Source organism: Nipponia nippon, unplaced genomic scaffold (assembly GCF_047370975.1).
Source record: "Nipponia nippon isolate SJK-2023a ecotype South Korea unplaced genomic scaffold, ASM4737097v1 scaffold_5, whole genome shotgun sequence".
NCBI classification, from domain to species: Eukaryota; Metazoa; Chordata; class Aves; order Pelecaniformes; family Threskiornithidae; genus Nipponia; species Nipponia nippon.
In genome coordinates, this window is record NW_028262369.1 from 95,781,454 (window position 1) to 95,806,013 (window position 24,560).

The window sequence follows — 24,560 nt, forward strand, 5'->3', positions numbered from 1 at the left end:
AAGCACTTTGCTGTATCTTGATTTTTCCCAATAAGAGAAGGCTGAATGAACTTCCAGAGATGCAACACGAGCTAGTGTCACACACCTTTAACAAAATGGAAAGAAAACCTTCTTTACCTGCCTTTTTAATTAGTCACAAACAGAGACATCATCTCCCCTCTTATTTTTTCTTTAATCTGTATGTATCTGTATCCACCTAATAGAATCTTTCTCTGTTAGGGAGGAAAAAGTTTATTTTCAACAAAAAACATCAAGTAAATCTTCTGCCGTTTCCACTAAGAGCTCGCTTACCTCTGTGCAGAAATGTGCTGGAACTAATGCAATTTTGCATTTGGGATTTCCCACTAGATGTTGACTCACTTTCAATACTTGATCATTTTTCAGTTTTTGTACTTCAGATTCCCACTTTTGGTACTTTCTATGAAGCTTTCCTCCTAAGATTCTCAATTAAACCTTTAGTCTACACATGTCCTTTAAAAATGAGATTTGCTCATGCTTTTGTATTAGTTCATTAGCCCACAGCAGGGCATTGTTTCTAATTTTTCCTTACTGAATGTGCTTCAAGATCATGGTATGCCTCGAAACTGCTCTAAGCTGAAAGTACCAGCAATAGCCATCATGCTTTTGTGCCATTAATACAGTAACCTTTTTTTTTTCTCTCCATTTATTTCCCTTGGAGTATACTCCTGTAATTGTCAGTTGCTGGTTCGGATGGGGTCTCCTGCACTGCATGTCTCCCAGACCTATTCGTGTTCCTGTCCTGGCTGAATACCTCTCTGGCTTTAGCTACAGCTCTGGGATCACACATACAGCGCATAGTGTGATTCATATCACAGCCGGCACCTGATTCAAACCATAAGCATTTGTAAAGGTAATTGGAAGGTCATTGCCCAGGTTAAGGAAGTAATTCAGCCTCTTTATTTCTTCAGAGTTGGCATTCTGTGTGTGCACACAGGGGGGATTGTGTGGGGGTTTTCTTTTTTGCTTGGTTTACCACTTGTGCTTATTTGTTTCTGCTTGTTCATGGGGTTTCTGGTCCTCATACCTCCTCTTTCTCCTGGCTGAAACTTCATCTCTCCAGCGCTCAGCTAGGAGAAGATGGTGTCACCAGGGCATACATCTTCATATTTTTCTTTTTCCTTGGGCTCCCTTAGTCAAATCTAATTTATCTTCATCTTTGTTGTGGGCAAGCTAGATCATTCTCCTATGAGGAAAGGCTGAAAGAGCTGGGGTTGTTCAGCCTGGAGAAGAGAAGGCTGCAGGGACACCTTATTGCAGCCTTCCAATACTTAAAGGGGGCCTACAAGAAAGATGGGGATAGTCTTTTTAGCAAGGCCTGCTGTGACAGGACAAGGGGTAATGGTTTTAAACTAAAGGAGGGTAGATTTAGACTAAACACAAGGAAAAAATTTTTCACGATGAGGGTGGTGAAACTCTGGAATGGGTTGCCCAGAGAGGTGGTAGATGCCCCATCCTTGGAAACATTCAAGGACAGGCTAGATGGGGCTCTGAGCAACCTGATCTGGTTGAAGATGTCCCTGCCCATTGCAGGGGGGTTGGACTAGATGACCTTTGAAGGCCCCTTCCATCCCAAAGCATTCTATGATTCAATGATTTATTTGCCCCCATGCCAGCTCCTTTCTTGATAAGTCCAGCAAAGCAAGTCCACCGCCTGCTGTCCTTTACTTCTTGCCTGTCTCCACACATCTTTTAGCTTCTTGGAGACCTTCATGACATATATTGTTTCTTCTTGTCCACTTGCTTTAAGCCATCCTTCCTCTCACTTTCCATTTGTGAAATATTTATTTTCACAGCTATTTGTTGCTGATGGTAAATTCTTGCTATCACAGTCACCCTAATCCTCATTTGTCATTGAAGTCATTGGCAGTGCTTGCTGGCATTTGCCTCTTGCTGCCTTCTACTGTATGGAAACTATAGGGCAGCTACTGCAATATAGTGCTCACTCAAGTGTCTGAAGAGCAGTTTCCAGTGAGATGCTGGAAGGGACACTGTATCCCTCTCTCTTCCCCTTCCTTTTCCTAGTTTCTCAGTCAACATCGCATCAAATCAGGGACCAAATCACACCAGTGCAACTGTTTGGGAAAACTTGTAGGTTCTTTCTGTCCCATGGCATGAAAACCAGCTTCTCAAAGTGAAGAATTATTTATTAATTTCTTTAGCTGTGTACAATTTATTGAGCAAAAATCTAATAATTTCCTAACAATGTATTTTTTCAGCATCCCTAGTTTTCATTGACAGTTTTCTGACTTGACTTTCTAGCAACCCATTGTAAGCAAGTGCAGAGAGATGTGGTCAGTATTGCAGATACAGTTAGTTTGTAACACAAGAATAAGCCCGTATAAGCGTCCTTATCTGATGGCTTCTCACCTGCTCCTGCAGTGAGAAGAGCTTGGGGGCTCCTGAAACCAGTCTTGGACCTCGTGTCAAACATTTGACCTCATGTCAAACATATTTTAGAGCCCAAAATACTGGTAGTTCATGTTCTATTGAAAATTAGGACAACTACAGCCCTATAAAGAAAGGTCCCTAAGTCACATTTCTCTCATGTTCTCTAGTGATGGATGAAATTTTAAATTTTGAGGAGGGACTCTTTAAAATAACTTTGAAAGACGCTCATTTCTGTTCTTCCTTAATGATTCATGTCTTAGACTTCAGTTCAATAAACTCCATTTGAGTTCTTTTCTCCTTGAGTATCACTTAGTGTTAGTAAATGCTGGATTCTGTGGCAACTCTGCTGACACTTAAAACTTTGAATTAAATTAGTTCCAGACACTGACATTAAAAAAAAAAAAAAATCTCATCTAATGTAGATTGCTTCTTGTTTCAGGCAAAGAGCAGAGGTGATAACTCTTACATTTTAGCTAATAAGGATTCTAGTATTATAAAGGTCTTGCATTAATATTGTGATTACTGTATTCAAAAACAACAAAGACTTGAGGAAGCACAACTTCCCAGATCTTAAAATTTTTATATTATAGTTCAATCAGATACATGTATTATTTAGAAATCTATCTAGATATCATCCCCTCAAAGGTTCATTCAAGGGATTGAGGAGACTGTATAATTCAGTAAATGCATCATAGTAATCAAAACCATCCAAGTCTCCTTTAAGTCAGAATTCACATTTAAAAGTACCTCTAGGAGGGATTGTTGCTTTTGCTTCTTGTTTAATTTAATCTATTTGAAACAGCCTAGACAAAATTACTGAATTCTTAAAGAATGTAATATGCTTTTTTTATCACCATAGTCTAATTGGGAACTATTCAATACTTTATAAAAATTGCTGAGAACTTTATTAATATCTCTATGAGTAAATTGGCTCCCTGCTTGATTTTTAATTTCTGGTGTTAGGCAGAATATTTGATTTCCCTTTACTATATGTGCTAACATACTGTTGGCTGTATTTCCCCTTTTCATATATCTGATATTTGGCTAGTGGAAGTGATATATGAGCACTTTGTGATAATAGTTGTTCGTAAGCTGATTTAACAGTTTTTAATTCAACTTCATTAGCCTTAGAGGGGTTGTTTTTTGTGAGATCTTTTCCCGGGATTTAATTTAGGCTTCAATTTTGTCTACCGCTTGATCATACCTTTCTTTTGCCTGATCATGGCGAATGAAATTATCATCCCTCATCGCAAACGCCTTAGAGGTTTGACGGAGAGCTCTGTGCCACTCCAAAGGGCCCTGATTGGATTCGCAGCGTTGCAGCCATTTCTCTTTCTCATGCCCTGATCACAGCAACTTGTTTCCTGCTACAAAAGTGAACTCAATCTCCTTTTGTTTTGACCTGGAGGGGTAATATGGAGGGACATGTTGAAATTGGTGTATTCCCACTTGTGTTGAATCTAAAAGACTAACAAGGAAAAAATCAATTCAAGAAGAGCGTGTGTACCCTCTGTCTTCAAATACCTATCAGCTGTAAATCACCTTGCACTTGACTGACCAAACAGCCTAGGTTTTCACCCAAAGTCTCTCTAACTGTGGCAACAGTTGCATTAAATTCCCCACCTTGGAGAACAGCAAAGCTCAGGGACCTGAGAGCTGCCCAGCTATTTCTGGAAAAAGGATGATTACTCAAATCCAGAGATTTCTTAATTTCACCCATCACAATTGCATAGTTAAGTAAGTGTCATTGTTTAGATTATGAAACTGTTTTTTAAGGATTTTGGTCGTTGCTGTTAAAATTTGCTGTTAGGCAGAAAGTGAATTTAGCTATTTTTTAATCGAGACAAGCCTCAAAATAGAGGAGAAAAATTGTCTCCCTTTAGATGGTACTGAAAATGCAAGCTACTTAACAGAAGAAAAATGTCATGCTATTAGCCTCTAATACAATCATACTACTTTGGTCTTTTGACAAAGTAAATCCTCATTGATATTAAATATGAAAAGTTACCACATTCACAGTAGCAACTTTTCATAAGGAGTTTTGATTTTTTCCACTGAGTTCTAAGAGACTGGTCCATTAATAATGTATGGCATTGCTCACAAGTCAGATATGCTTAATAATTAGGAAACATTTGTAATGAGTTGAAAAGGGTAAGGAAAGCATCAGAGTATGTGCAAGTCCAAAACTACAGAAGTCTGAGGCTAATAATTACCTGGGCTTCAAAAGCTTTTCAAATTCTAACAACAGATCCTGCTTAAAATTAACAACAGACATTGCACAGAAGAGAATAATGAAAGAAATCCAATCTTACCATTTGGGATAAAGGATATCTAAATAGATATAAGGGAGGGGGAAAAAAAAGTCTTTAAATATAGCTTCTGGCAATCTTGGCAAGATTTTCTGAAGGAGACAGTGAGAGTTAAGTTTCCAAATATTGCTAGAGTCTAACAGGGGCTAGCTGTTAACTCCCTTAATCCCCCATGCAAATCCTAGCCCATATATATGTATACACACACTATGAAGTACAGCTTCACAGTGTATGAACAACTTCACCTACACAGAAGGGTTAAAATCTGAGTTCTGCATTTCAGTGATGAAACCAGGAGTCACTTTTCAATTATTCTTTGTTTTGATTAAACAGACCCCTCATCACCACACCAAATATTGTTTGAATTATTTTTCTCCCTTCCAGCAAGCTGTCAGCAGGGGAGCCCTGGGCCAGCGCAGGATCTTGCTGGGGTGCCCAGTACGGAGAGGACGGAGTTGCAGTGAAATAACATTGCCCATCCACTTGGGCTTCAGTTTTGTTTCAGCACAGCTGTAAAACACCGTGTGAAATTAAGCAATAGAAATATTGGTTTGTTTGTTGTTTTTTTTTTCCCCTCCCTTGATGTAAGAGCCAGTTAGGTGACATGGATCAAGAAAAATATTAAATTCTGAAGTCAACAGAAACATGACACTAGAAACACCTTTTGAGCCTGACAGGATAATCTGAGGAAAGGCTGAGAGGAGGGGAAAAAGAAAACAATGGCATCAGCCATTACTTCCAAATCCCCTTTCTCTATCTGTATTTCAAAAAATCCGGTATATGATACTCCAGGGAAATCTTTTTCTCCATTCTTACATGGTCCTCATTACTAAGGATGAGAAAACATTTTAACAAATATATTCTCACCACTCACCAGAGAGCTAGGGCAGTACTGAACAGCATTTCTAGAGATGAGGGCTTGAGGCATGAAAAGACTAAATGACTCATCCATGATAAGACATGTCTGTGATAGCAAAGAAAATTGAAACTCCTTCTCAAACTCTAGTCAGTGAGCCAAAAATATGCTATGTAAAGCAATGAACAGCTTTTTCTGTTTTCTTGTGTATGTGTGGGTCATTCTTGCTGTTTATTCTGAACATTGGCATGGAATCCAAAGAAGCATAATCATGCTCATGTGCTTGCAGTAAAATTAATGCAATAAAAATGAAATTAAAACATATGTAAAAAAAATTGCAATTAGAAAACTGCAATAAAATTAATGCAGAGTAGAATGCAAAGACTGTGCCCCAGCTGTTGAGCCTGGGGATTATGTCTGTGTTCAGAGTTTGTGGAGAGCTGTTTGTAAATCTGTGTGAGAGTAAGGTGGCTTTGAGGGGATGATACAACTGTTCACATGAGTTTGGCTTCTGGGATTGACTTTTTCCTGAGTGCAGCAGCATTAGCAGACTCTCCTGCTCGGGTCCTGAGTCCTGGCTACTTTTTCAATCCATATTGTGCTACGTGGAGCCCAGCACACTGGAGGAATGTACTTCAGGGTCTGGAACTAAACTTTCAGTTGAGCTGGAGATTCATAGATTGATGTAAGGCATGTTAAGGAACGCTTTTTTGTCTTTGGGAGCTGACTGTACCATTTGTTTGGGTTTTTTTTTGTTTTTTTTAACCTGCCTTTTGAAACATGAAATCTGGGCAGAGCTGGACTCTGGATGTGGCATTAGTGATGTGGTACCACCATGTTCTCCTATGCAACAGGATGATGATCAAACATGGTCAAATTACCATGGCTGAGGTCAGATGTAGTTTGTTCCTAGCTTCAGGCTGGCTCCAGACTCCAGGTTTTCTGTATTCATTTGAAGTCTAATTCCTAAGACATCATGGGTTGTTTATTTAACTCATTTCCTGCTAATGGAGTGATATTGGAGACACAGTTAACCTCTGTTCTCCATGCCTGTGTCACACTGTACTGTGCCTCTTGGTTGTCTTTTATAGGTCTTAAAGGTGTTGTGAGATGTAAGAACAGAGAATGGATGTGCTATGGATGTGCTCTTCAACCAGCCTGTTGTATCATGGACATATGGGATGGCAAGAAACTGAACTTGATTATTGTTGGCCCTTTCACTCCTTTTCCTGCACGAGGTTGCCTTTGCAGACATAGCATAATATCTGCCTCAGTTCTGTGTAATAAACTTTGGGAGCAGGGAGACGTCTTATTAACTCCTCCAAACTGTTTCTTACTTGTAGCTAGAACAGTAGCATGAAAACTCAAACAAATCTTTGCCAACACCCAGGAGTTTTTGCAAAAATAAAATGATGTGTGAATGAAGAGCTTAGCTGCCACCCAGCAGCTGTATCATCTGCTTTGCGGACACAGTCTGCTCCAAAACTGCCTGGCTATGATTTACCTTAATCCATGGTTTCATAAACATAGCATGTTTTGCTGGTGTATGCTCCTAATATAGATATAATCTAAGTAATGAATATGAAGTTTCTAGATAGCATTGTGACCTGATAGCGGAGAGAAGACAAACTGTTCCATGTGCAGTGAAGCTGACAAGCGCAATATAAAGTATCACTAATTTCACACTGTTGTAGCTTTTCAACGTGCTTTCTCACAGATGTAAAATGATTTCTCACACGATATAATGACAGGATACTTCCAGCGCATTGCCCTGGATTGTAAAAGTTGGGCCACATATTAATAGTATTTCTCTGGTTTTTGTATCACTATTCAAGAATTTCTTTTTTTTTTTTTTTCTTGCCAAGAAGCGAAATGAGACCCGTGTTGCTTCAGGCTGTAAATTATAAATGAGTAGCACGATGATCACTAACTTCGAAGCAAAGGTCAAAGGGACTTTTTTGTATTTTTTCTGTGTTCTTTAACTGGATCTTCTTTGATGTTTACACTGCACATACATCATGATCATTATATCCCACACCCTTGCATCATTAATGCAACTACAAACGAGATGACTCAAGTTATGAGAAACCAGCACTTCAGTCTAACACAGGCAGATATGAAGGAGAAAAATGAGCTAAATAAAAATACTTATTGAAGGGATTGTTCCCTGGTGTAAATGCGCTTAAAGAGAGTATGACTAAATGAGAGGTTACAGTTTCTTTCTGGAGTCATTTTCCAACCCAGCAAATCTTTGTTCATTGATTTGTAAAATAAGAGAACATTTTGGGGTAAAAATAAGGAATTCGAAAACCTTTCAGCAATATTTGATTATATGCCTACTTGTTTCATGAAATTGATCTAGTACCAGTTTGCTTTAAATTTTATGTGGCACATTTGAAAAACAGTTCTGTGCATAGACTGGAAAGCTGCAGAATTCCCCGGGAAAGTGTCAGTGTTATCAAACCATGAGGACACAGGTTTTATTTGAGGCATAAGATAGAACAATGCGTTATCTATTTTAAGTTATTTTCTTATAGAAGTGGGTTCATAAGAACATGCACACCTCACAGAAAAACCCACAGCTGATTCGGCATGAATTTACTCTCCTTTTTGGCATGATTGCAATGGGTTTCATGTATGCTTTTGCTGCTGGATGGAGAGATGTTAGCTGTAGTGGTGCTCCTGGAGCACCTCTGCTGAGCAGCCTTGGGAGGCTGTGCAGGTACCTGGGACCGGCAGCAGGATGCCACCCGGGCACACACAGCAAGCCAGCCATCTCTGGGATAACCATTTCGATTAGTGCTGTGTTAAAACAAGACAAGTGCTCAGTTTGGATACATTTACGTGTAAAGGGCAGTGACCGGTAAAACATTATTCTCAAAGGTTTCTAGTGGAACGTTTGCAAAATCAGACCCTTTTCTCCCCAGACACACTGATTTTTAACACACTTCACAAAATGAGGTTTATCTGAAATGAAAAGGATGTAACTCTAGAGTCCTGATACTAACAAGTTTAGGTTTTTTTTAAACACAAGCACATCATATCAGGCTTTTCAGAGCCTTCCACATTATGCGTTTTGCAAAGATTATTTTTTGGAATTCAAAATCAATTTAGCTCTTGGTGCCTTTGTTTCTGAAGCAGGAATAGTCAAAATGGTGACTGCATTTCAAAATACTCATTTTGCATGCAGAGTAACAACTCTTTAATAAGAAATTTTACTGCGGTATCTTAATGTGCAGTTTTATTGCCTATTATTTTTAGCGAGCATTTATAAAGCCTTATGTTTGGGGTTTAACACCTTAGCTATTTCCCATCATAACAGGTTGAAATTTGGCATAGCAGTGGCAACCTTCATTTCAAAATTTTCACAGAAAATTGTACACAGCAAATTGCTAATTTGTAAGGATTTTGTTAATTTCCACACTTTGAAGCCTGTCAACTTAAATGTCAAATAACGTGACATCCATATGGACCATTAGATCAATGAGAGTTTAGGACCAGAGCTGCCTCAAAGTGCACATCCTGTAGTGACACCTCTGAAGTTCTGGAACAGCCAAAAAAAAAAAAAAAAAAAAAAAAAGGCAAATTGTCAAAGTTATGGTAGGAAAGGGCGAGACAGTTAAAACTGTCTTTAAAAAAATCCTTCATTCTGTCATTTTGGAAAAGTTCTGAAATTTCAGTTTCCAAGTTGCAAATGTGGTGCTGCAGCAGAGATCTGGTTTTAAGCCAGCTTCAGAGTTAGCAAGTTTTGAGCATTCAAAATGCAACCGGAGTGCTTTTCATCAGGCTCTTCTGGGTAATATTCTGGTTGATGTTATTTGGTCTTTGACTTTAGGATGTGGTCCAAACAGAACACAGTACTGTTTTCTCCTTGCTACAGAGTAATAGTCCAAATGTTATATTTCCCATGGATTCTTTTCTGTTTAAAACTTTTGGAATTCATGGAATGTGTGTGCCGTTGACATTAGTAGTATGTTGTAGTAACATACAATATTCAGGGTTTATAGTAAAATGTTCTCTCTATATTATACAGTTCATATTAAATAGTTGGAATATCTTTTATGATTCAAAGCATCAGTAACTGAGTCACTTGGGCGGAAGCTGCATTATACTTTATTTGGGGTATATTCATTTTGCCAATGTAATATCTCATTTGAAATGAATGTATATTGCAATATTGATTTTCATGGGTCTTAGAATAATAAAAACATCACACAGCAATAAAGAAAAAACCATGCTCTTTCTGTATGCACTGTGTTTGGATGCAGCTCAGAGCCTTTCATAGAAGTAAACATAAAACCTATGTTGTTATACAGAAATACAAAGTACTTTATTTTACACTATGCAGTATTCATATAACAAGTTTTTAACTCAAACGTGGTCTTAATTCGGCAGAGCTAAGCTCTTTTAAGCATACTGCAAAGAAGTGCTCCTGCTAAAGCAGGGAGGGGCAGTAACTTTCTTTTTCCTTGTTTACTTCCAGGAAGGCTGACCTACTGTGAGTTTTACTTATTGATTTTTTACTATTACAAATTTTAACACTTGCCAGGCTTCAATCCTAAAAACTCAGCTACCTGGCATAGAGAAAACTGAGCAAAGCCTTGGCACAAATGGTGTCTGATATGTCCAGTCCTGGAGACCTTAGAAGGTCAAGAAGGAATCTGTGGTGGTGACTTCCTAATATTGTAATAGCACTGATACATGGGCAATTTCAAGTAGTACTGACGTTATTAGTCACCAATATTACCATGTACTGAGTTGAGAAGCTGAGAACCCAAGGCAGGTGGGGAGAGACTCCTACATTTTGCAATGTTGACTCTATCTGCAGTGCCTTGGGCACTAGGTGATCCAGTGCATCCAGCTGCTGTGGAAAACTGTTTATAGCTATGCCCTTGAGCATATTTTTCGGCAATATGAGGTAATAACGTATTGTCACCTTAATGTACAAACTTGGATAAATGAGTTTCAAAGTAATTGATCTTTAATTATTTTTTTTCTAGCGATGATCTTAAAAAAATTATTTTTCGATTAAACTGGCTTGGTTTTTATTTTAAAGAAAATTTTTTGAATAATAAGTTCAGTTCAGGAGAAGAAAAGTGTACTCAGAATTCACATTGCTGTCTCACAGTAAGGAAAAGGCAATGCCTGCACAATCCTTCTTCTGAGGTCCTGTTGGCTGTCAGTTGTTCATTGCTAATTCCTTTTCTTGGTGAAACTAAGCCAGATTTTACAACACCTTTTAGCTTTCAATATTCATTAAACTAAGTTTAAGTGGGGGGGTTGAATTTAATGTCTTGGAACAAAACAGTGGAAATATTTCTGTTCTATTTGTCGTTTTGTGAAATGAATTCAGACAAAATGGATATTGTTAGAAATCAATAGTTAATTGAAAGATGTGGTACATTTTATCATTAATAGTTAAGGAGAAATTTCCAAATAGTAATATTAAGTTTTTAGTGCTAGCTTTTTATGGAAGTTATTGCATTTTTATGTCACTGTTAGAAATACAATGTATTACTAGAAATGTATATATTTCTTATCTTACTTATATATTTCTTAACTCTCAAAACTAAATGAAAAGATATTATACCAAGATTACTATTAATTTACTTTCTTTACAAAATCTTAGGCTAATTGGCTGGTGGGGTCATGACTTCAAAACACGATTCCTCATGGAAAACAGTATGTACTTTTACACTTTCAATTTTACCTGATTTGATGTATTTAGATATAACCAGCTTCACTTTTCTAGTAGTTTGAGTAGAAAGGATAGAACTTTACATTTTGTCACTTACTTTAAAGGTATTAAGCTAAACTCATCCCAAATATGTAATGCAATGGAGTTAACAAAATAAATGTGGGAATAAATTTGGTCTCTGGGCATACGGGTCTGACTGTCTGCTTCTAGGCATTTTGCTGAAATACCTTCAAAATGCAGATATAGAATATGGCTGAAACTTTCAAAGTATCTCAGTGAATTAAACACATAAGTGTCTGGGGAGTGAGGATCTGCTATCTTTCACTTGGGTAATATCTTACTTTAGGATTAGTTCCACTGGAATTAATGAGAAATTATATAAATAAAGGTAAGGCAACCTGACATAAGTCATGAAATATCACTAATGTTTCAGCATCTCCAAATTCCTTGCACTAGCGAAGGATGGGTTATAAGACAAAACCAAACCTGCTCTGAAATAGCTAAGTATTTTATTGCCCCGATATGAAATGAGCACTTCTTTCCAAACCTGACAGCTAGACTGTTCAGCTCCATTTTAAAGTATGGCAGAGAGAATATCCTCAGGGATCAGGACGAGAAAGGAGCTTTTTAGTTTGATTGGTTGTTTTCTTTTTAATATATTTTTAATTTTCTGTGGCAGTGTGTATTGATGTGACTTTGGCTAGAGAACACCTCTCTAATAGCCTCAGTCTGCTCTTTGTTTTCTGACCAAATGAAAGAGAGTGGCACTACGGAAAGCCAGCAGGAGACTCAAATTGCCTTGAAATACTGTTAGAAGAAGAAAAATCGTTGTTTATTCATTTCCATGGGCAGTTTATAGGGGAGAAGTTGGGCAACGATGATTATAAAATCAGCCAGTCTGCTGTGCATGAAAAGCATTTCCTCCACAGCATCCTCTTGCTCTGGTGCTGGAGCATGAAATATAAATGGTGACACAGAACTTACAGTGAGGCTTTATAGATTTATTAAATAGATTTTGTGAAATTTCACAGCCTAAAGTCTATGCAACTTCTCTACGTGGCCTGAAGCTACACTTAGCTGCATATGCAGTCTCCCACGTGTCTCGTCAGTTTAATAAAGTTAAGGAACATGATTCCCTGCTCGTGGCAGCACCATGGCTCCGCACGAGCATGCTTCTGCTGACTTGGAATTTCTCTGTTTTGTGCCAGTGCTAAAAGAGATTCAAGTGTAAAGGTGGTTTTAACACACACCATTTAAACAAATTAATTGCAGTTCTCTAGTTCCCATGAAGCTGCTAATGAAGTCTTCCACTGGATAAAATTGGGCTTCTCTCGAAGTTAAAAGTATTAGCTGTGAATAGATTACTATTTCTTTTTAATGACTGATTCCTACAGGCCACATTACTGAAATATTTTATTGTGTGAGGACGGACTTCAAGATAAGATCCAATCCATTAAAAGGAAGAAATCAAAAACACTAATATAAGTTATTCATTTTCCAGAATTACAACTAAGTGAAGGAATTAATGGATTTCGGTTATCGAATCCTCCAATTTTACTGGTCTGTGCTCTGCAAGCTAGTTTAGAGGTAAGTAATTGCTTTACTTTGAGCCTGAATTTAAGAGTATAAAAATGTTAAATGGATGGTACGTGTATTATTGCTGTCTCCCTTAAAAGAAAATTGCAGAATAAGTAAAAAGTGAAGGGGGGGGGGGGGTGTTTGAAAAGCAAACAAAATAACGCCACAACCCTGAGACACCAAGGCCTTTAATAAATCTACTCATCCCTTCACTGTACTCACAAACTTTGCTGTTGGACCCAGTATACTTGAGGTTTGCACCTCCAAGCTTGACTGCTAGCACTGTGCTTGTCCCGGCTTTTAGAGGCTCAGTACAAACTGCAGCTTTTCCCATAGAGATATTCAGAGCTTGTCTCAGTGCAACTCATGCGAAGGATGCCGTTAGACATCTTCCTAGGAAGGAATCATGTAACTCTAAAAAGTTGCATCCAGAGTTGCTTCTACATATATTTCCGTGGGCAAAACAAACTTAGCTCCTTTATGAAAGAAAATGGATGTGGCTACTTGGTGTCCTGGAGTCTAAATTGAACCCTTTTATTACAAACAGAAAAGACAGAAGCTGTCTGTGAATGCTTCCTAAAAGAGGACTTCATGAGTGTGGTATAGGTCCAGAATGGGTTTGGTTTCATCTCTTCATTAGTTTTTTGGTGGCCAACGGAGCAGAGCCCCATCTCTAACCCATCTGTATATGAAACACTGAGATCGCGGCTGTGGAAAGGGCAGTCATGCCATACAGAGCTAATCCCTTCCTGGCTAGGAAGGGGTGATCCATGTGCTGAAAGCTCTCTGAGCTTTCAGCACCTTGGGGAGCACAATTCAGCCCTGTCTGAAGGCAGACAGCTGTCCTCCAAACACCTCGTATAGCACTGTGTTTCATATCAAGATGTAGCAGCATTTCTCTTATGGATGATTCACCCCTGAAATGCAGGACTCTAGCTCTTTGTGACTGAAAAGGATGGTTTTACATAGATTTCCCTACTATGTGCTACATATGTTACTGTATTAAAATTTTTCCTAAGCTACTTTTCAAGCCTGCCTTGGTTAGCAAGGTTTTGCAATCAGCATAAATGGGAGAAATTTATTTCTGCTAACATTCCATTAATGCTAGTGTCATGGCAAAGCTGATGCTGGAACAAAGAGCAATGTTCATATACCGTATGTCCCTCTTCTTTATTTACTGAAAAAACAGTATCTTAAGCAAACAAAGTCAGAAAATTGCCGATTGTGCTCTCTCCAGCTTACATGCAATGCTGAAGGACTGCAAAGGGCACAGCAATGCTTCTTGTTCTGCCTGACAATTTATTTTGTTAGTCCTTAAACATCCAATATATTTTTTTAAACTTTATGTGACCTTCGAGATAAGCTGAAAGCTATTCTGCTATGACCCAGATTGTCAGTGCTCCAGTTCGTGTGGGTTGATGTCATTTAGGCCACTGCAGGGAGCCTCAAACAATGAGGGCTGAGCAGTTTCCATCGCCTCCCCTTTCCATGCCTGCATTACCTTTTGGCACAGCCAGGATTTCCCAGTGCTAATTGCTCTAATACAGTGGGAAACAAAATAGTTTTCATGTCTGGCAAGAGATGGCTAGTGAAATTGCATGCCACCTTCACTGGGACACATTAAGCAGAAGGCAGTGTTTCCAATGGAAACAATGAAAACTGCAAGTGTTAATGGATGTTATTCCTCAATAATGCTTAAAGTGACTGTTATGGCAGTAGCTGCTCGCTTTTATGGAAAAAAGGGGAGCGCTCTACAGCCGCATTTAAAAGATCTTTTTCAAAAAATTTCACCCAAGAGACCAAATATTCCTTGCACAAAGCCTGAGAAAACAGATTTTTGCATGCAGCCTAAGGAGATCCATCCCTCATACTGCTGCAAAGCCCAGAGGAATAGGAGGCAGGTCTCCATTTTACCTCCAGTAATCTGCTGAATGTGTATGCTCTGCTTGCCTGTGTGGTGAGGGAAGCACCTCTAGATTTTTGTTGACCGGTGCAAGTACTGACTGCTGATGGCTCTGGTCCCTGTCACATTCATTTCCATGACTGCACTGTCTCCATGAAAAGTCTGTCTTAGCAGCAGCCATATTGTGTTTCACAGAAAACACATGTAGGGGCTTTTGGTTTTGTGCAGCATCTAGCGGTTGTGATAGCATCATGGAGTAATACTTGGGATAGTCTACAAAAGAGTGATCTCCAGATGCTGCTGGAAACCAGATCTTGTATTTTGAATGGGATTTCTCAGTTGCCTCTTTATACACTGTTTCAGGTTATGGTATAAGAAATCTTAAAAGTATTACTCCTTCAGTGTAGAGCAGTGATTTCATAAGAGTGAAGATCATGGATTTTCATACAGGATCTCCACCTTCCCTCTGATTTTACAGCTGCAGTCAGTGGAGGCATGATTGTCCATGAGCAGCTATATAGCGTTTATGTGCCAGAATCTGACTGTCGGGTACTTGCATATCTATATCTTGTCATCTTTCACTGAAGCCACTTGTATGGAAAGAAGAAAAGGAGGGTTTTGGGAAAGGCAGGGGTGAATTGTTTCCAGGGTCACATTTTCTATTGTTCCCTGTAACTGAGCCTTTCCAGAGCACAAGCAGAAGCTGTTGCACCTTCTCCTGCTCCCAAACTCTTCTGCCACATTGTTTGTTCTTGTTTGTGTGGCACAATATAGCCATTTTTATGTGATTGCTTTTGCACGTCTCATGATTTGAGCTTCTGCAGCTCACCAGTCCTTGTAGCTGTGTAAGAGCATAGAGCTATTAAACCAGAATCAAGCAAATATAGTTTCTTCTTAAGGACTAGCAGAGACAGAGCCTGTACAGGACTTAAAATGTTAAAGCCAATACGTTAGTACAAATTTTATGTTTTCAAAGACAAGAGTTTGTGGATCAGTCGTGATGTTTCAGTCTTGACCTTTAGCTTTTGTTACTTGAGGTACATACAAGGAAAAACTTGTATGTGATTTTGAGTTTCATGCCATCCTGTTGAATTTATAGAGAATTTATGGATCCTCTTCAGATATGCAAAAGAATGCTCTCTTAGCAAACTGTTTTTGTGTGCAAATTCATTTACGTGGATACGGATGTGTGTAAAACTTTAACAGTAGACAGAAAAGTCTTTCATTACCCGAAGACATTATCTGTAATGTCTATCTGATATTACCACTTGATTCCAATGATAATATGTATAGACAAATCTGCTACCTAGCAAAGTAAGAATGACAGAGTTTTGTCGCTGTATTACCAAAATGATTTAAGTTATTAAAAAGCTCAGAAATAGCCTTAGTCGTCTTTACTTCCTTTTTATTTTCTAGAGCACTGCATTATCATTCTAATGATTTAAAATCTTTATAGGTTTTTGGTCAAACTACAATGAAAGCATTGAGAAGGAAATCTATTCTACTCACTGGTTACTTGGAATACCTGATAAAGCATTACTACAATGAGGATAAAGCAAATCCAGAGAAGCCCTTTGTAAAAATAATCACGCCATCTCAGATTGAGGAAAGAGGATGCCAACTCACACTGTCTTTTTCCCTTCCAATCAAATCTGTGTTTAAAGAGCTGGAGAAGAGAGGAGTAGCTGTGAGTAAATCAAAATTCATCTTCTTATGCACTGTTTTGTGAACTTATACCATGCCAAAGTAATAATTTTGCTTTTATTCAAATATAGTCTTGGATAAGGCCAAAAAAGATTGGGAATGATGAAAACTGCTTATATAGCATCTTCAATCTTTAGTTGTGCAAATCATCAAATAAGTAGAGTTATTTTATAAGTTATTTGTTAGTCTGTATATTGTCCTTTCTCCTGTTGACTTACTTCCAGTAGTTCTGTGAGTAGCACCCAGGAGTCACTCCTGAGGTTAGAGCTGCTTTACGGGTGCGTTATGATGGGGGAGGTATTACAGATCTGAAGCTGTTTGTCTGACCAGGAAAGAGAGGAGAAAAAAAAAAAAAGAAAAAAAACCATATCACTGGAAAAACACAAATATGTCAGAGCTGTCCAGTGCAACGTACTGCCCGCACAGGCCTCTCCTGTGCTTGTGCGGGTCCCCTGCTGTGGGTCCAGGCTGAGGCCAGAGACTGCAAAGCGAAGGTCTGGGGTGCTGGCAGTCAGCAGAGCTCAAGGGATGCTCACCATCCTCAACACCACAACTCGCACACCTACAGCCCGATGATGACAAGGAGCTCTGAACCTCCACCAGTCCCTTTCCTGATCTGGAAATTGCCAAACCCTTGCTCTTTGCGAAGCATCAAGGAGAAGAAATTGAAAAGCTATCATTCCCTTAGAGATGTGGTTTAGCACTCAGAAAAAGAGGCCACTGAACAGCAGTGCCATGTAATGGCACAGTTACTGGTGAGCACTGCTCTAAAGGAATAAAAGCTAAATTTAAGGCTATACATTTGGTGATTTAGAACTGCTGGGAGGTGAGGCTGATAGTGTAATGCCATATAAATGATATATGAGTTTTATTTCTGCTGGTGACTTGTATCCCCAAAGGGCAACTCTTCTAGGCTAAATATGCTGCTGTTTTGGTGCTGCCAGGGAATTCCAGGAACTGCTGCTTTTAAGAGGGCACGGGGCCTTACACTGTTGGCTTGTCTTCACAATGAAGTAATATGCTGCAAATATGAGAGATTATTCTATTCAGCAAAATGTTCAAATTCATGGAGAGAGGGAAGAAAAATACTGCAAGCCTTGCGACATTACTTGTACCTGTAGTACCAGATACTCTATCATACTGGCATGTTTCTGTTTTGTGGTGGCTTTTTTGTCACCTGTGTGCCTCTTCAACTACGGGTTGCTATAGGCGCTAAGGTGAATTATGGGGCTCTATAACTGGTTTGGAGCCCCTCAGTGGCACTGCTAGAGTCCTGTCCATCCTGATCCTTGTGTCCGTTTTCAGGCAACACACCACCCTTCTTGCTATGTTCTTCACAATAACACTCCTCACAGTAGTTTCTTGGGGGTCCCGAAGTTTTTATGTGTGTCTCCTTGTCAGTGCAGTCATTATTCCTTGAAGACAAGGATGACATTTAAAAATAGAGTCTGACAGATAAATATGAAGTGACCCGAATTTATTAAGTGTTCCCTTTCTGTTTTGCAGTGTGACATGCGAGAACCAAATGCTCTTCGCGTTGCCCCAGTTCCTCTCTACAATTCTTTCCATGATGTGCACAGATTTCTTGAAATCCTGGGATCTGCAATTACATCTTCAAAACAAACAGCAAACAATAGTGCACTATCTGGTTCTTATTGATGGCTCAGCTGTATCTTTTAATCTATTTCTGACGAAGATGCATTTATTCTGCTGAGCAATTCTTTGCTTCGAGTAGGCTGAGCTATATCCCATGCAATTTGCAAAAAAATGACTGTGCTTGAATAGTTATTTACAACACACATAGTTTTATTAAAGCTCATATTTCCACTCTGCTTTGACTTTGACTTCATGAATTAGTACGCTTTGTATGGTTTAATGGGGCTTTTCTTAAACATTTTATGTAGTTTTATTACATTAGCTTTGAGAAGCATGGAAGAATTGCTATCAACTAGAACAGGAATGAAAAAAAATCCTTTATTATAAAAATGATGCATAATAAAAAGTGGAAAATAGACAAATCACCAACAGTTAAAAGGTACAGTCCAATTTACATTTTTAATTTATCAATTCTATTTAAAGTACATGGTATACTTGAAAAGTAAAAGTTGAACAATTAGTTGTTTAAAAACTGTTAACTGCTGCATACTGGATTTTTCAAAGGGCTCAATATTTTGAAAATCTAGTTTAATTAATGATTTAATTGAAGAATGAATTTACATTGCAGTTACCTTCTTTGGTGTGATACAATTGGCTAAAACACAACATTTACTCTGTATCTTTCTAGGTAGTCATCTTGGAGATGGTATGCTTGAGAGAGCTGAGAACAATTTTAAATTTGTGTAAGCCAGTGTGAAGGACTGTATGAGCACTTGCTGCAGTTCTAACAAGGCTTATTTCGGATTAGGCAAAATGAACTCTGAACTGTTGAAGCCGCAGCAAAATATCTCATTGTTAACTCACAGTGTGGCCCAAAGTTTTATAGAGATTTGCACTAGACAGCTAAAAGCAATGAAGAAAAACTGCTTACATTTAACCAACACTTTACCTGGAGTTGTTTTAAGATATAAATAACACCTTGGCATAAATGGCAACTAAGCTCCTAAATCTGTAGCTATTCAGCACATACCCATTTTCAAGAACCAACTAAAACTTTCTCTCTGATGATATTCAATGTGTCTGATTTTTAGTATGAAACACTTAGAAAATTACTTTTGGTTGTCCCTTTTATTCCACTTCAAGGCTGAGAGAGGATTTGGCGGAAGAAGTGAGGACTACTCCATTTTGGCTCAATGGCATTTTTGCTGGTTGAAATTATCACACTGTTTGAGCATCTCCTGCTGCACAGGGAAACTCAAGGGACTTCACAGTGTCTACCTGTGCCCTAAAATTCCCCCAAAATGGGTGGTTTTAAAATCTCTGCTGCAGTAATACCTATTTCATTGGTTGTAATGTGTAGAGGAAAGCTGAAAGAACTGCCAATAAAGCATTTGTTGGTATTTTTAGCACCTGTGAAGAATGAGAACAGCTTCTTAAACTAGAATATTGTTATAAAGAATAGCACAGGAGTCTTAATCAGTTGGAAAGCTCTGGCTCACTCAAGAGGTTTTGATTAAGTTGACGTCATCGTTCTAATTCAGCTGAGACTTTATCATTGTATTGCAGATCAGGTATCTGTATTTCAGTGGCTGCGGTTTTATTTTTATACTTGCATCTGCAGCACAGCTACTTTCATCCATCAAGTGACACGATCTTAGAAAAGGACCATTTTCCGTAAAGTGACTGTTGATGAAAAAAGCACTGAGTATAAAACTGTGACGGTCCACAGTGTTGAAAAGGGGTTTAATTCACTGCCAGTGCCTTTGGAGCACTTGTGCTGCTGTACAGCTGTGGCTAACAGTCACTTATGTCTTCCCTGTAAAGTTAGGCAAGCTTAATATAAATCCAGATATGACACTAGGTCATAGTATAATATACTTTATTCTGATATCAGCTGGACCTTGGTTGTGCGACAAACCCAGTAAGACTAAGAACCTCAAAATCTCTTTCTAAATAGCACCTAGACATCAGGTTTGGACTATCTGTCTTGGAAGTTACAGGAAGATAAATGGTGAATCTTGAGGTCACAGTTTGGCATCTGCATTAAATTCATGAGCTGTGAAAACCATTCCTTGTGTTTCTGAGGAAAGTGAACCAAGTAGGGTAGGTAAAGTACTTACTGAATCCATACACAGCAGGTTTCTAAAGATAACAGATTATTAATAAATGTTTAATAGTATTTTGTCTTTTAGTAACACTTCAGGCTACAGGTACAAATACTGAGTTTATAAATAAGCATTTGTGTTCCATTTGATGGATTTTATTAAATTCAGTGTGTTAAAACTCACTTATTTCAACTTTTCTGAATTACTCTCTTTTTTTTTACCTATAAGCTGTGAAGATAAACATGAAAGCTCTTTACTTTTATAGGCATATATATAAATTCAGAAAATTGTTTCCAAAAGTGAGGGAAGGCTATGTTGCATTTTACTGAAACAAAATTACAGCATAAGCACCAGTTTCACAAGGTCTTTCCTTACTTGTAATAAAAGTTTTGTAAAATGAATAATACTGAAAGTTAACATTAGGTGTCAGTATTTTACATATTATTTAGCAAGAGAATATCAAGTGAAAGAACTTCTGTGAAAAAAAAAAAACCAACGAAACAACAAACCAATATTACAGTCTGCTTTTTCAAATGCTCTAAGTTATCACAGAGTAATATCAGGAATAATTATGTGTGAAATAATTAATTGTATACACCCCAAATGCTTCTTGCTAGTTACATCTTTGATTTAAAATTCAGTATTAAGTACTACTGCTTTCCAATTGTGATAACATTTAGTTCTTGGATTGTCTGAAGAAATTATATTTTCAAATTAAACTGCAAGACGTGAGTGTCTGTCGATGACAGAAAATTGATACCCAGGTAGAGTGATAAAATGCCTATAAAATGATGGAAGATAAATGTGAATATGTAGATCCCTGGTTGTATGTGATCTTTCTCAGCACAACACAATTTAATGCTGTATACATCCCTCAAACTCACTGCAACTGTTGAAAACATGAGGGGAAAATACTATAAGATCCATTTGTGCATATTTTTACCCTGTTTTGCCATGGGAAGACTAAGGAGAAAGCAAAGTCCTCTTTCATAAGCAGAAAAGGGTGGTTTTGTTTTCTGAAAAAACAATACACTATGAGTGAAGAAAAAGGTATGACATATACTTATTTTCTCATCTGAGCTTGTTGCATGATTAAGAATGGGAAGGACATGACCCATTTGAAGAGCTTAAGATGCAAAATGTCGGGAGCCCTTGGTCGGACTACTGCAGAATCCACCTTGCTTTCATTTTATCAGCAGAGTATTATACACGGGTAGATTAAGCAAGAAAGATGAAAGGAGAAAGAAAGGATGGAAGATAATAAAACAAAATAATTAACTTTTTAACATATGTTACATTATGTTAGCATCATGTTCCCAAATATAACTGGGTACAGGTGGGAATTCCCCATGAAATTCTAGCCCCAGAGGTAGGGTTGAGCCTTGGTTGTGTTCAGAAAGGTGAAAGTAAGCATCTAGGGCTAAATCTGCAGAGGGGCTTTACAGGATATGTAAACATCAAAGCAGTGACAGCAATATAATGAAGACATGGCCAAGGTAGGTGTGTTATTTCATATACTCACTGTAAAACTCACTACTTCCAGATGCAATTACCATGTCATGATCTAACATGTTTCAGAGGGAGCTGACCTGCTCAGAGACCCTTAAAAATCTCAACAGGTTCCTATGTGAACCTCTGGGCACCCAAACTGACGAAAATGTGTTTCTGAAAAGCTAGTCACTCTTTACGACCAGCTGAGAGACAGTTTTGCATTGTAAGCTTAAACTTTTGTCAATATTTGTGCAATATATTTAGAAAGCTTATTCAGAAATGAATAAGTTATAGAACAGTAATTCATACTTTTTATATTCCAAGTTTTTATTACCTAAACTTACTCTTCTAAGCATCATTTTATGTTTCTAGTTAAATATAAGTGAGAATTGATTGGGGTATTTCTCAATGGAATTCTATCTTTATTTCATCATAATTGCTTCATATTTGAATAATGACAGATGAACTACTTCATTCAATTGCAGTTTTAAGGCTTTGAAGTCACAATAGCAGCAAAGGATTTAAATCCTGAAGCCATTATTATGGCAGAGAAGACATCAGGGAAAAGGAAAACTTATGGTCGTGTAATTTTCTAGACAGAAAAATACTTCTGCGGTTGCACTTTTTTTTCTTTTTTTTTTTTTTTTTCTGGACATTTTGCTAACGTTAAGAAGATCCACTAAACTTCAACAAAATGAAGTAGCTGCAACGTCTAGCAGAACAAATGACTTGCATCTACCCTGGAAGAAGACATTAGAAATGCTGAATGAGAGTCCATGCTGTAAGTAAACTTCTGTAGTTATTTTGCTTTGGAGCAAGCTACAAACCATTTAAAATTCTAGGCAGCTGCAATACAGTATTTCACCAATAAAGAGTTCATTAGATCTTTTTTCTCTCTGACATTTACGTCTAGTCCTGAGTACATGTTAATACTCCAAGGTATGAATTTCAAAGCTCCCTTTATTTTTGTGTATGGTTTTAAGCAATTAATCAAATGATAAAAAATAGCTTTAAAAATAAGAAACAAATTGTGAATTTAAAGTATATGTTCAAAAAGTTCCTATATTATAATTTGTGGGGAACAGGGCCTCTTATCCACTGAGCTAAGTGCAGAAGTTATTTTTTTTTTTTTTGTTAAACTTATATTTTATTGAAGGATTTTGAAGAGATCATCAAATTGTTAAAACATGACCAACTCATATATTCAGGATAGTTCTTTCTCCTCCTAGGAGGCCACATCAAAGTGGGAGAGACATAGAAAAATCATTATTTAATACGTTCAAAATGACTCCCATGTGGGGCAAGATTTATACAGGTTTCTGAAATAAGCATGGGGACAAGCAGCACTGAAAACCCTTCATTTGAAATAAAAGCAAATGGCACTCTCATCATCACAGTGCCAGGTATAAATATGAAGATATATATAAAAACTTTTCCAATTCTTTCTTCATAACAAAGCACGTTCCGAATGAAAGAAAGCATCTGAGCACTAGAGATGCAGCTTGAAAGGAATTATGCCTTCTGGGATGCCACCCGCCTGGTGGAGTATAGACTGTGTATATACCCATACTGATTGCAGCATAGCTCATGGTCTCACCTGTTGCAACACAGAGCAAGTTTCCTGCTACTGGAGAGACTGTCTTTAGTAGGATAGTTGTTACCATAGGTTTGTGGTGATTTGAGTACAAAAAAAAAAAAAAAGTGATTTGAGTACAAATCAAGCCTCATGGGTCCAACTTGCAACTTTGCTACTTTGCAAATTTTCCTGGTGCCTCAGTTTACTGTCTGGGAAAGAGCACTATGTGAAGTGGTTGTTGTAAGGCTGTCTGCAGGATGTCTGCAAAGTTCACGCTGATACTTGAGCACAAGATATTCAGAACTGGGAGCTATTAAAATGTCATTAATGAATCTCAACAGAAACAGGCCTGTAATATATTTTCTGTTTTAGCAGTGAGGTATGTCTGACATACCTCACGTACGTTGACACTGAGTTTCTTTTTAATGAGTGTTTTATTTGAATTTCCACTTGGGAGGTGAAGGGAAATTTTCAGAAATATTCATCCCTCAGATAGGACACAGAAGCAGTTTTAATGTCTTAGCTGAAACTTAATGCAAAGTGCTCAGATGCTCTTGTGTGTGATACCAAATTTAAACCGGTGTGGTCAAGAGGCGACACATTCTACCAATTCTTACCTTCTGAGACAGCACAATACCTTGCAACTGGGTAAGTTGCAAATGTGTGGGCGTTTCTTTTCAAGGATGCCCCTAGACTTTCCTGTACTGCTGCTTCCTACAGAGAAAAATATGGTGAAGGTCTCCTTAGAGAAATTGTCTGTGAGTGAAAGTCCAGATTTGCCTGTCTCTGAGTTCTCTTAATTGCCACTGAAAGGGTTATAGTTCCTAATTCCACAGTTGAGTTTCTGTATCACTGAGACTGTAAAAATGGTTTTGATCTGACAGCTATAAAATGTAAAATCTATGAGTGAGGGGTAAATATAATGGTTAATAACATACATTTCTTTACAATAGGCTATCTTAAAAGTTCTTCAGCACATCAGCTTGACAAAGGTTTCACCCACTAGAATGGGGGATTGAAGGGTTCACCCTTCACGATCCAGGACCAAAACGGTGCTTTGGTCTCCTGAGCAGCCCAGTCAAAGCAAGTATTGAGAAAACCTCCCTAGCACACCCCAACTGGATTAAAACCCAGCAGCAAGCAGAGCAATGACAGTTATTCTGGTAGAGAAGTGCATGGTGAAGCCATCAGCCTTAGGAAGAAGAGCTCACTGGTGGGAGCATGACCCTGGAAGGAGTGCCTCTACATATTGCACCATTGTCAGCCTAAGGGAATTCCATGTTTTTTCCATTTTTATAAATAGATGCTAACCAACAGCTGCAATTGTGTAGAGCT

General features: G+C 38.1%; 1 protein-coding gene across 10 annotated transcripts in view; it reads left to right on the forward strand.

Moving 5' to 3' along the window:
• KYNU (kynureninase) overlaps positions 1–18,289 on the forward strand; it is a 63,503-nt gene extending 45,214 nt beyond the window's left edge. For all 10 annotated transcript variants that reach the window (XM_009461783.2, XM_087731903.1, XM_087731899.1 and 7 more), the window contains 4 exons: positions 11,204–11,256; positions 12,774–12,859; positions 16,210–16,440; positions 17,964–18,289. In XM_009461783.2, the coding sequence (XP_009460058.1) occupies positions 11,204–11,256; positions 12,774–12,859; positions 16,210–16,440; positions 17,964–18,116 (523 nt within the window). In that variant the 3' untranslated portion in view covers positions 18,117–18,289. The remainder of the gene's footprint in view (positions 1–11,203; positions 11,257–12,773; positions 12,860–16,209; positions 16,441–17,963) is intronic.
• The last annotated feature ends 6,271 nt before the right edge of the window (positions 18,290–24,560 follow it).